Genomic DNA, 11,859 nt, shown 5'->3' with positions numbered 1-11,859 from the left:
CATGCGTAAATATCCAATGCTGGTCATGTGATAGCAACAAGAAAAAATATATTAATTACATTTACCTTTTTTTTTTTAAAGACAGCCTCACTGCAGTGGTAATGAACGTTGGAAATATAGAAAGTCTCCAAAGTATTGCGTACTTTTGCTTATATAAACACTTCAATCTGATAAGATAAACTCTACACATATGTTTATCGTGGGTTTTCTTTTTTAACGTCAAACTAAGGGAGCAAATTGAAAGTTTCAATGTGTGTGAAAACCATGAGATAAAAGTCTTACAATCAACATGGCATCAACAGTTAGAATTGAAAATACATTTCGACACGACTACAATACACAAAGTCTTAAAACAATTATTGCATTTTTAGATGCGTATTACTTGAAATCAGCGTTTCTCAAACCATAGTCTAAAGGAGAGACAAGACTTGATGACCAAAAAAAAATACAAGTAAAACATAATGCATACAAAAAAAATTGTACAAAGCTCTTATAATGAGAAAAACTCAAACAAAACTGTAGGATTTATTTCCAATTTTGGATATCAAACAAAATAATAATTACCACTTATTTATAAACTGTTTTTTTTTTTATTGGTTCATGTTTTATAAGGAATAATAAATAATTTTGCAAAGTTTCAACCTAATTTGATAATGGGAAGATGGAGAAATAACGATTTTACCAGAAAGACAGACAGAATGACAGAGTGAGTTTATAAACGTTGTATAAAATGGAGCAGATGGCACGACTTTCAATTTAATTTTTAAGAAACAAACAATGTTCCATTTTCATTTCATCCATGAATAAATATTAACAAGCTAACGATGACATTACCACTAATATTTTAGCAAGTGAAATAATTTAACTGAGATGTCATAACTTCTAAGTAGGGCCAATGCCAGTCGCCATTTCGTATATAGATATACACTGTACACCATTTTCGTAAAAGGCATCTGCAGCCAAAATGATTCAGAACCTTTTTTTTTTGAGGAAGTTAATGCAATACATCTCCGCCAACGCGATTCTTTTCGACTTTCTCATGTCAAAACAGCCACCACTGTTTTGTTAACTCTTTCTCTCCGTAATTATTTACCACATTCTGGTGGAATCAACGTCGGTATCGTCAGTTAGGAGAGAAAGAGTTAAGGAATTTTTTTGTGAGCCAAAAACAAGATGACGATCTTAATGTCTTACTATACCTTAGCAATCGTTAGTGCGCTTTAAATATCATGAATGTTCCTCTGACTTGCAGTATAGACCAGGGATGCCTTCTTCGTGTAACTTCATTTGACTAGAGAAGCTTGCATTTCTACCCGCTAGCTGAAGATGGATGTTTTAAAAAAAATATTTTGGGGGGAGGGGATAGTGTCTTGTAAAAATTTGAGAATCACTGGTTTGCTTTAGATTATAAGAACAAGATACTCAAGCGTTGACATTAAGCATTACCTCAAAATATAAACTATATCAACAACTTAGAGTAATCTTTGAGTCCGTACCAAAATTTTTTTATTTTTTTTTCATGATACATATATTCTGTTTTGCATACATGTTACGCGTGTATAGGCCGAATTGTGAGGATAATTTGTGTTTTTATTTTGTAAATTATAGTGGGTGGTGAAGAAAATGAATAATAACTAGTTGGCGATAATATAGCAGTGCAAAATAATCCTCTTGTTTTTGTTTCATGTTTTCGACGGGGTTCTGCTGAACTGATGCTGTACAAATAGATCTAGATGTTAGAGTAATTGATTCGTTACGAGGTTGTCGCCCTTGACGTGAGCCATCGCCTGGACGTTGAGTCGTAGTTGGTGCTGAATGGAAGAGAGTGTCTGAATGGAAGAGAGTGTCTGAATGGAAGAGAGTGTCTGAATGGAAGAGAGTGTCTGAATGGAAGAGAGTGTCTGAATGGAAGAGAGTGTCTGAATGGAAGAGCGTGTCTGAATGGAAGAGAGTGTCTGAATGGAAGAGAGTGTCTGAATGGAAGAGAGTGTCTGAATGGAAGAGAGTGTCTGAATGGACGAGAGTGTCTGAATGGAAGAGAGTGTCTGAATGGAAGAGAGTGTCTGAATGGAAGAGCGTGTCTGAATGGAAGAGAGTGTCTGAATGGAAGAGAGTGTCTGAATGGAAGAGAGTGTCTGAATGGAAGAGCGTGTCTGAATGGAAGAGAGTGTCTGAATGGAAGAGGGTGTCTGAATGGAAGAGAGTGTCTGAATGGAAGAGAGTGTCTGAATGGAAGAGAGTGTCTGAATGGAAGAGAGTGTCTGAATGGAAGAGCGTGTCTGAATGGAAGAGAGTGTCTGAATGGAAGAGAGTGTCTGAATGGAAGAGAGTGTCTGAATGGAAGAGAGTGTCTGAATGGAAGAGCGTGTCTGAATGGAAGAGAGTGTCTGAATGGAAGAGAGTGTCTGAATGGAAGAGAGTGTCTGAATGGAAGAGAGTGTCTGAATGGAAGAGCGTGTCTGAATGGAAGAGAGTGTCTGAATGGAAGAAAGTGTCTGAATGGAAGAGAGTGTCTGAATGGAAGAGCGTGTCTGAATGGAAGAGCGTGTCTGAATGGAAGAGAGTGTCTGAATGGAAGAGAGTGTCTGAATGGAAGAGAGTGTCTGAATGGAAGAGAGTGTCTGAATGGAAGAGCGTGTCTGAATGGAAGAGAGTGTCTGAATGGAAGAGAGTGTCTGAATGGAAGAGAGTGTCTGAATGGAAGAGAGTGTCTGAATGGAAGAGCGTGTCTGAATGGAAGAGAGTGTCTGAATGGAAGAAAGTGTCTGAATGGAAGAGAGTGTCTGAATGGAAGAGCGTGTCTGAATGGAAGAGCGTGTCTGAATGGAAGAGAGTGTCTGAATGGAAGAGAGTGTCTGAATGGAAGAGCGTGTCTGAATGGAAGAGAGTGTCTGAATGGAAGAGAGTGTCTGAATGGAAGAGAGTGTCTGAACGGAAGAGAGTGTCTGAATGGAAGAGAGTGTCTGAATGGAAGAGAGTGTCAGAATGGAAGAGAGTGTCTGAATGGAAAAGAGTGTCTGAATGGAAGAGAGTGTCTGAATGGAAGAGAGTGTCTGAATGGAAGAGAGTGTCTGAATGGAAGAGGGTGTCTGAATGGAAGAGGGTGTCTGAATGGAAGAGGGTGTCTGAATGGAAGAGAGTGTCTGAATGGAAGAGAGTGTCTGAATGGAAGAGAGTGTCTGAATGGAAGAGAGTGTCTGAATGGAAGACTAGCAAGAGGAACCAATGGTTGAATATTGGATTGTAACGTAGGAGTTGAGCTTAGGTCTGAATAACTCTGTGTCTTTGTGTGTTTATCATTTGATTCATAGAGGGGGTTAAGCAGTACTGCCTTAAACAAAGAAAATATCATTCTCGTCTCTAATTAGTCAGCTGGGGGGTCTTGGAAAGTACTGTAAGTTCCCAAAGAGGGATATATGAGAGTATTAAAAATGTAATGAAAAAGAAAGAAACTTGGTATAATTTAAACACAATTTTCCAGATTTCCTAGGGAAAAAAATGTAGGCCTACACTATGTTTGGAGTCTAAAATGTATGACCATTCATTACAGCTTATTCGTTTCGTCTATGTTTTACGGATATTTTTTTTAAAGTCTTCTGTCTTCTGTATAAAAAGAAATCCTCAGGAGGTATTAATGGAGAGACAGCAGGTTACCCGGTTGTCAAGAGTTTTCAAGAGTTCAGAAATTCATTATCCTTGCGTATGCAACACACTCTTTCTCATAGTTATGTAGTGGGCAGAATTTTTAAAAATCTAACAGGAGGCCAAACTTGACCAAGCACCGGTCCACAAAGACCGAGTTTACCTCTGTCCCGGGAAGGCCACGAAATCAACTGTTTTAAACGGAAGAAATGCGGCCACTGTCCTTTGCTACTGACTCTCTTGGCTGAAGCTTGGTTCTACTCCTTGATGCCACATTCTGTAGTTCCTTTGTGTTTTTTTATAGGCCTACATGCTTATTCTGTTCGTGTTTTTTTTTTAAAAATCTGTTATACAAGTTTGAGATCGATCTACACTTTGTCTTGTTTATTCAATTCTGGACTGAACCCACCACTTCTTCTTCTTCTTCTAGCCAGCTTTATTGCTGCAGTGCTGCTGAGCTGTGAGCTCTTTTGCAGACTGTGCCAAGGAAAAATAGTGCGCTGTTTTCTTCAGTTGTTCAGCACTGCCGTACAGGGATTTGGTTATGTTGGGCTGGAGTGGTTGTTGATTAACATTGGCCTTAGGGTGACGTAGTTAACAGGTCTATCTGGTTGTTCCATAGCCAAACCCACCACAATAAGCCAAGAACAGAGTAGGTCAAAGAGGTTGAAATAAAAGTGTCTGAGACTGGCCAAAAACGCACGTCAATAGGCTAAGATAGAAGCTAATATAGAAGCAGGCTAAACTGGCCAATACTTTTATGTGAAGGACAATCGAGTTTACATAAAGCGCAAGTACTTCTGTAATAAAAGGGATTGTTATTTCATTTCAAATGTATTGTGGCTGACATTTTTACCAGGTTTATATCACCTCAATCCGTCTGTTTTGGTCCCAACCAAAATGTTTACACCTTGTTTCTTCCAGTTTCCATTCTCGGTTAAAGTTTCAAAACTTTGCAAAATTATTCATTGTCATCGAAAAATCCTGAACGAAACAAAAAAATTTACCAAATAGTTAATCAATGGACCCCCTTCACCAATCGTAAACAAACAACATTTAGCCACGTGATTCTATATATCTTCTATACAAATGATCTTATCCTTAGTGGCTGTCACGTGATACGCATTTTCATTGTTATGACGTGGCTAAATGTGTTTATTTACGATTGGTGAATGAGGTCCATTGGTCGTAATCAACTAATTTTGTTTTGTATGTAAAATGTATTAGGGTTAGTGGAGAAAAAGCCTTGCAATAATGAGCAATTGATCGCCCCCCCCCTCAAGATCACACCGACAAACAAGCACAAACAGTGACCCGTGACAATAATCAATCACAGTTTACTCACCACAAGAGAGTTTATTCCTTTTTTTATAAAGTAGCCTATTTTTTTTTTTTAACACGAACGAAATACCTACAGAAAAGTGAGTAAAGAAATTAACAAGAAATAAAACCGCTCTGATAGAAGAGCGTGTAGCTAAATCCCGTTATCGGAGATCCTTTCAAATGTCTACCTGTGTCGATACAGGCGCTAATACCTCCCAAGAAGTCGGTATACATTTTAAATCCCTAAACCTGGAAGATGAAATAACACCCCTTAATTAAAATATTTTCCTTTTCATTTGTACCTATATTATTTTACTAGGTTGATGTTTGAACATGGATTTATAACTACAATGAAAATATGTGTTTCCTTCAAAAACATAATGTCGCGTTTGCGCCCCCCTCTCCCCAATGCTTGAGAGGACATTGCGCCCCCCCCTCCCCAATGCTTGAGATGAGAGGATATTGCCCCCCCCCTCCCCAATGCCTGAGAGGACATTGCGCCCCCCTCCCCAATGCTTGAGATGAGAGGATATTGCCCCCCCCTCACCAATGCTTGAGAGGACATTGCGCCCGCCTCCCCAATGCTTGAGATGAGAGGATATTGCTCTCTCCCCAATGCTTGAGATGAGAGGACATTGCCCCCCTCCCCAATGCCTGAGAGGACATTGCCCCCCCTCCCCAATGCCTGAGAGGTCATTGCGCCCCCTCCCCAATGCCTGAGAGGACATTGCGCCCCCATCCCCAATGCCTGAGAGGACATTGCCCCCCTCCCCAATGCCTGAGAGGACATTGCGCCCCCCTCCCCAATGCTTGAGATGAGAGGACATTGCCCCCCCTCCCCAATGCCTGAGAGGACATTGCGCCCCCCTCCCCAATGCTTGAGATGAGAGGATATTGCCCCCCCCTCACCAATGCTTGAGAGGACATTGCGCCCGCCTCCCCAATGCTTGAGATGAGAGGATATTGCCCCCCCTCCCCAATGCTTGAGAGGACATTGCCCCCCTCCCCAATGCCTGAGAGGACATTGCCCCCCCTCCCCAATGCCTGAGAGGTCATTGCGCCCCCTCCCCAATGCCTGAGAGGACATTGCGCCCCCATCCCCAATGCCTGAGAGGACATTGCCCCCCTCCCCAATGCCTGAGAGGACATTGCGCCCCCCTCCCCAATGCTTGAGATGAGAGGACATTGCCCCCCCTCCCCAATGCCTGAGAGGACATTGCGCCCCCCTCCCCAATGCTTGAGATGAGAGGATATTGCCCCCCCCCCCTCACCAATGCTTGAGAGGACATTGCGCCCGCCTCCCCAATGCTTGAGATGAGAGGATATTGCCCCCCCTCCCCAATGCTTGAGAGGACATTGCCCCCTCCCCAATGCCTGAGAGGACATTGCGCCCCCCTCCCCAATGCTTGAGATGAGAGGACATTGCCCCCCCCCTCCCCAATGCCTGAGAGGACATTGCGCCGCCCCCCCCCATACGTCATCATATTTTCTTTTTTTTTTTCCTTAAGGTTACAAAACTTATATCACCCCATAGTTTCCCCATATTGATTTATCTTCTTTCTTGTTTATTTAACTCTATTATTATTTTTTGCTTAGAAATTGAAATAAAAAGAGGAGGTACTGTGTATCAACTCTTCAATATATATTGTAAACATCAAGAAATGTTTTTCTTTAATAATTTTATTTAAAATATTTGTAATTACATGTAATCGAAAAAAATCATATACAATAGACCTAAGTTAATAACAGCATGTATCATCACGTGATGCATTAAACTTGAGGCCAACCAGAAAAACCATGAACGTACTTTTCATTTAATTCGCTGTACACTTAAAGGTATTTGTATCACAGTGGTAGTTGTCAGGGCAGATAGTCGTGTTAGGGGATCCAGCTAAAAATAAACTGTAGCAGGTATCACCAGGTTCTAGGGAAAAAAAAAGGACACACTATTGTAATAACTGCAGGGAGGCAACTTAACGAGACGAAGACGTTTATTTACATAGAGACATGACAAACACAAAGGGTTATCTGCCTTGAGTACAGCATCTCCATATTGGCTGTCTCCTTGGGCGGAAATCGTTTGTCTCTCCCAAGTCAACATCCGACTTGTTTAGTCACAGATAGTGCGCACCTTCTTTCTGCACTATCTTGGATAGCGGTGCGCATGGCAAAGTCATAACAATATTTTAAAGCTAGTTTTAATACATTACAAAAGAAACAGTTAACAAATTTTGGTGTTGTCAATACATCCATTCTTATGGATTAGCGTCAAGTTTCATCAAGACATAATTAGGTCTACGTAGTCAAAAACATTTAAATGCCACATGGGATTTAGTTGCATTCTGCTCCCAAGTTTAAGACCTGGAATCGATTTCATCTTCATTGTCACTGTTATTTTTTTAGAAATGACTCTAAATCACTTACCTGAACATTATATCCTTATCTTTATATTGTAATATTTTTTTCTCTTCATCATTAATTAAACGTCAACAAAATGTGTTCCTATTTTATAGGCTGGCGAAACACATTTGGCACAAAGATTTTAAAAGCTTTTACATCTTGAAACTACCAGATAATCACGTAACAATTTGCAAAATAATGGATCACTTTTACATGATTCTTCCCTTCCTGTATTTCCAAGGTAATTAGATATATGTATCTAAGATGGAAAAAAAGCTTATATATATATATATATCTAGTGTAAAGATGTCTACTTGGTTGTGCGTTATGCGCGCTGGACTGTCGTTCGGTCATCTTGATAGTCCCAGATTCAAACCCTGCTCGTTACCATCCTCCGTCGTCATGCGGGAGGTTTGCACTAGAAAGTAGATTATTTTCAACTCTGAAGGAACATCCGAAATATGTCAAACATTTGACAAACTTTTACTGAGAAATAATGTGTTGATAAGCTAGTTTTTTTTTGTTTGTTTTTTTACTTTGCATTTTTTAATCAGACTAAAAGAATAGCCTGCTATAATTGTATCAGCACTTCCATTTCGTGTTGATTTCCATTTCTATGAAGTTGGCAACATTGAATTTCAATTTAGCGTTCTTGATATTGTTTAGTTAATAAGTGAAAATCCTCCAACTAGAGAAAAAAATAAAATAAAACCAGTTTGATGTTTAGGCCTAATCTTTTTGGCATAGTCTAAAAAGTTTAGTTTTATTTTAAAACTCTTTTTCTCCTAACTGACGATACCAGCGTTGATTCCACCAGAATGTGGTAAATAAATACGGAGAGAAAGAGTTAAGGAGCTTACGAGAAAGGAAGTGGAAACGAAAGGAAAGACTAAATCAGCTTATCCTACAACATGCCTGTCATATTTTACATCGTGAGTTACTGTCCCTGACAGACATTCATGAAGACCTATTACCCTGAAAAGATATACATTTATTACAAAATATCTACGACAAAAAAATATAACGTGTTACCTAATATCCCTGACATACATAAATTATGACCCAATATCAAGATAACACATTACATACAATTTATGATAAAAACCAGTGCCGGATTTAAGTATGTAGAGACCCTAGGATAGAATTTTCATGGAGGCCCTTACACTTTTTGGAAAGCTTTAATAAAGTACCATTTAGGAATAACACAACTTATATATCTTAAAGCATGCCGTATTTAAAAAGAAATAAATGAATAACCTTTAAATTTAGACTTATTTTCCTTTTTAATATGCATATTTTATTTTTAAAAAGTGTATATTTTTGAGTTTCTGTGGGTAAGGTCCTTGGTCCACTGCTGTAAACCGTAGCTACATTTACATATTGCAATCATGCTACAAGCGAACAGTTCTTAATCACAACAGTGTTGCCTTCCGACGTAAGATTTTAAGTGTTTACAGTAAAAAAAAAAATCTTAGAAACTAATAAACAAAAAAAATTTCAAAGTTTCTGACCCGTCGAAATTCGGATATATATTTTTTTTTTAATTTTATTTTTGTGGATGTCCCTTTCTTGTCGAACTCCATGGCAGTAGCCCCGCCTGCCCACCCCCTTAAATCCGGCCCTGATAAACACATAAAGTGTAACCTATAATCCCGATAATGATACACAATACCAAATGCTACCCCTGACAGTGACAGTTTGACCTACTTAAAATAGCCAAACAGGCGTCACAGCAGCCACAATAGCCGCCATTCTTCACGAATTTCCCGGGGCAGTTCTCTGGTGTATGATGTATACAATCCACTAGGTCGCAGATGTTGGCTGTGCACACTATGCCGTGTGTCCTCTCTATGAAGACGATAGCAGTAAGAAACAAACTCAACATCAGTCTCATGTTATCTGGCGTTAAAAAAGTTAATATTAAACAAATGGAACGTTTACCAAATAACAGTAATTTGTCAATACAGCTTAATATGTAAATTTTCGTTACTTTTTGTATAACAGAGATATGAAATTAAAAATCACATTCTACTTGTATCTAGTCCACTGGGGTTACACAACAAAACTTAGCCTCAATGGCTTCCTGGTCGTGCGGTTTGCGCGCTGGACTGTCGTTTGGATTTATCGATAGTCCCGGGTTCAAACCATGCCCGCTCCCATCCCCCGTCGTCCTGCGGGAGGTTTGGACTAGGTAGTAGACTATGAAGGAACATCCAAAACATGTCAAACAAAACAATCATGGTTTGATGATAAGTTAACATCTGGAGACCGGTGCCTGTCTGTCAGCGTGTGGTTTATCTACTAATGATTTTGGAAAAGCGGTCATAGTAACAGTTCCTTTGGACCCTTCAGCGTGAGCACAATGGCGCAGGACACACGACTTATACACAAGTTGACAGGGCCGGTCCTAAAAATTGCGGGGCCCTATGCGAAACTCATTGCGCGGGGCCTAGTCTGGGAGGGAATAACGAAAATAAATGAAAATTAAGATTTTGTATTAGAAAAAAATTCGACTTTTCTAGGTACAAAATTGCGATCAAATTAATTTTACTTTACGAACCTTGCAACCTATGGCATATTTATATGCCAGTGACTATAAAAGTAGATATAGTATTGGACCTTCCGATTTAGGTGAAAATTCGCCCACATTTTATTACATGAAAGCTGAAAATGCCTTATTTCTTTTATCGCGTAGGATTGGCGTTTTCCGCAATGAATGACACCCACAAATGACAATTTCGTCTATTTTTCAGGAGCTTTTTATAAGTTTTCAGGAGATTTTAATAAATTCAGGAGATGTCCAGGAATTGTTTGTATATATTTTGCAATTTAATAATTGCACCTAGAATTAGAACGGCACCTATGAAAGCGCGGGGCCCACTGCGACCGCATAGGTTGCAGTGGCCTGAGACCTGTCCTGCAAGTTGATAATGACTGAGTGATGTACAGGAACATTTTTTTGTGCTGATTCGTTCATTTCTAAGTACACATTGTTGAACATCAAAATATTTGCAATTGGAATGCATGCTTGTCAGCTGGTAAATGCACCAATAAAAACATTTAGAATTATGTTTCTCGGAATTTTTGGGTTCCTTTTGAAAGAAATTTTATTTTCAAGGACTTCGTTAAATTCAGGACGACAATATATTATCTACATGACTACACATGGCCCACATTTCTTATAAGAATATGATCCAATTTTGCATTTTAAATGGCAATATGGTCTAAGTACTTTAAAAATAAATCGTATTAAAAAAAAAAGGAAAAACAAGATTACAAAGACAGTTTGTGTGGAAACACAAACTCAAAATCGGCCCCCGAAGTGGTCTACGCAGGCAGGTAAAAAGGTAGGTTTCAATATTTTCAGAAAGAATATCAGAATAAAATTCTATCAAAGGAAAATGAAAGAGAAGAATGGAGAAAGAAGGCTGACAGATCTTGAGTGGTGCCCAACGGCCCAGAAGACCAAGGGAGAGGTAAAAGTGAAGGTGAAATTAGATGTGATCCTGACCCAACTACTGTCATATAATGATGATCTAAATAATCTGTGAGTATTATTTATATTTGTATATATATATGGCTCCTTTTGTCTCGAAAGGCAATGGATGCGCCCAAGTGAGTCACTGGTTTTGGCTTAATCTTGAGACGGGGCAGAATCTGGTGTGGCTAATCAAGCCAATTCTAGAACGGCAGACTTTGCCACAATTCGTACATTTGTATGCCTCTGATTTAGGGCTAGCAGACAGGGCAGCTTTCTTTTTTTCCCTCTTGATTAAAGCCGCTTCAATTCTTTTGTTCTCAGCAAGGGTTGTCCCAGCACGCACAGTCTGTCTCCATGCACTCCGGTCTTTGGCTATGTTTTCCCACATACTTTCACTGATGCCTGAGGCTCTCATGTCTCGCTTGCAGACATCTCTATATGTTAGTCTTGGGCGGCCCTTGGGTCTGACTCCTTCCACAGCTCAGCATATAAGATATCTTTCGGGATTCTACCATCTGGCATGCGGGTGACATGTCCGAGCCAGCGTAATCTCCTTTGTGTCAGGAGAGCATACATGCTGTTCATATTGGCCAGTCTCAAAACTTCCTGATTGGAGACATGGTCCCTCCAAGAGATGCCCATTATGCGTCTCAGGCAGCGCAAGTGGAAACTATTCAATCTGTGCTCTTGGTACATGTATGTTGACCAGCTTTCACTGCCATAAAGGAGAGTGCTCACAACACAGGCGTTGTAGACTAGGATTTTGGTCGCTGTGGTCAATTTACCATTTTCCCAGACGCGCTTGGAGAGTTTTGCCAATGCTGTGGTAGCTTTTCCTATCCTTTTTGTCAGCTCGATGTCTAAGTCTAGGTTACTGACAATTGTTGAACAATTGTTATATTTGTAGTTCACGCGATAATATGAAAAACTACTTATTAATTGTTCTTTTAAATTATTTTCTACTTATATGCATACTAAATACATTATTTCTCTTTAAAAATACTATATTACTA

The 11,859-nt window shown here is 39.5% G+C and overlaps 1 protein-coding gene and 1 long non-coding RNA gene across 2 annotated transcripts; one reads left to right on the top strand and one right to left on the bottom strand.

Annotated features, from left to right (window-relative positions):
* The first annotated feature begins 289 nt into the window (after nt 1-289).
* Nucleotides 290-3,233, top strand: LOC129928975 (neurogenic locus protein delta-like). Its single transcript, XM_056045589.1, has 2 exons — nt 290-301; nt 1,806-3,233. Exons 1-2 carry the CDS (start codon nt 290-292, stop codon nt 3,231-3,233), a joined length of 1,440 nt encoding a protein of 479 aa, XP_055901564.1.
* Nucleotides 3,234-6,629: 3,396 nt separating this feature from the next.
* On the bottom strand, nt 6,630-9,401 carry LOC106052395 (uncharacterized). Its single transcript, XR_001215035.2, has 2 exons — nt 9,073-9,401; nt 6,630-6,889 (listed from the first exon to the last, which is right to left on the bottom strand). It is a non-coding gene; the product is annotated as an uncharacterized LOC106052395 (long non-coding RNA).
* Between the last annotated feature and the right edge of the window lie 2,458 nt (nt 9,402-11,859).

The sequence above is a fragment of the Biomphalaria glabrata genome, chromosome 11 (genome assembly GCF_947242115.1).
Source record: "Biomphalaria glabrata chromosome 11, xgBioGlab47.1, whole genome shotgun sequence".
In the NCBI taxonomy this organism is placed as follows: Eukaryota; Metazoa; Mollusca; class Gastropoda; family Planorbidae; genus Biomphalaria; species Biomphalaria glabrata.
The sequence above is the reverse complement of the archived record's forward strand: the minus strand, read 5'-3'. Positions and strand labels throughout refer to the sequence as shown.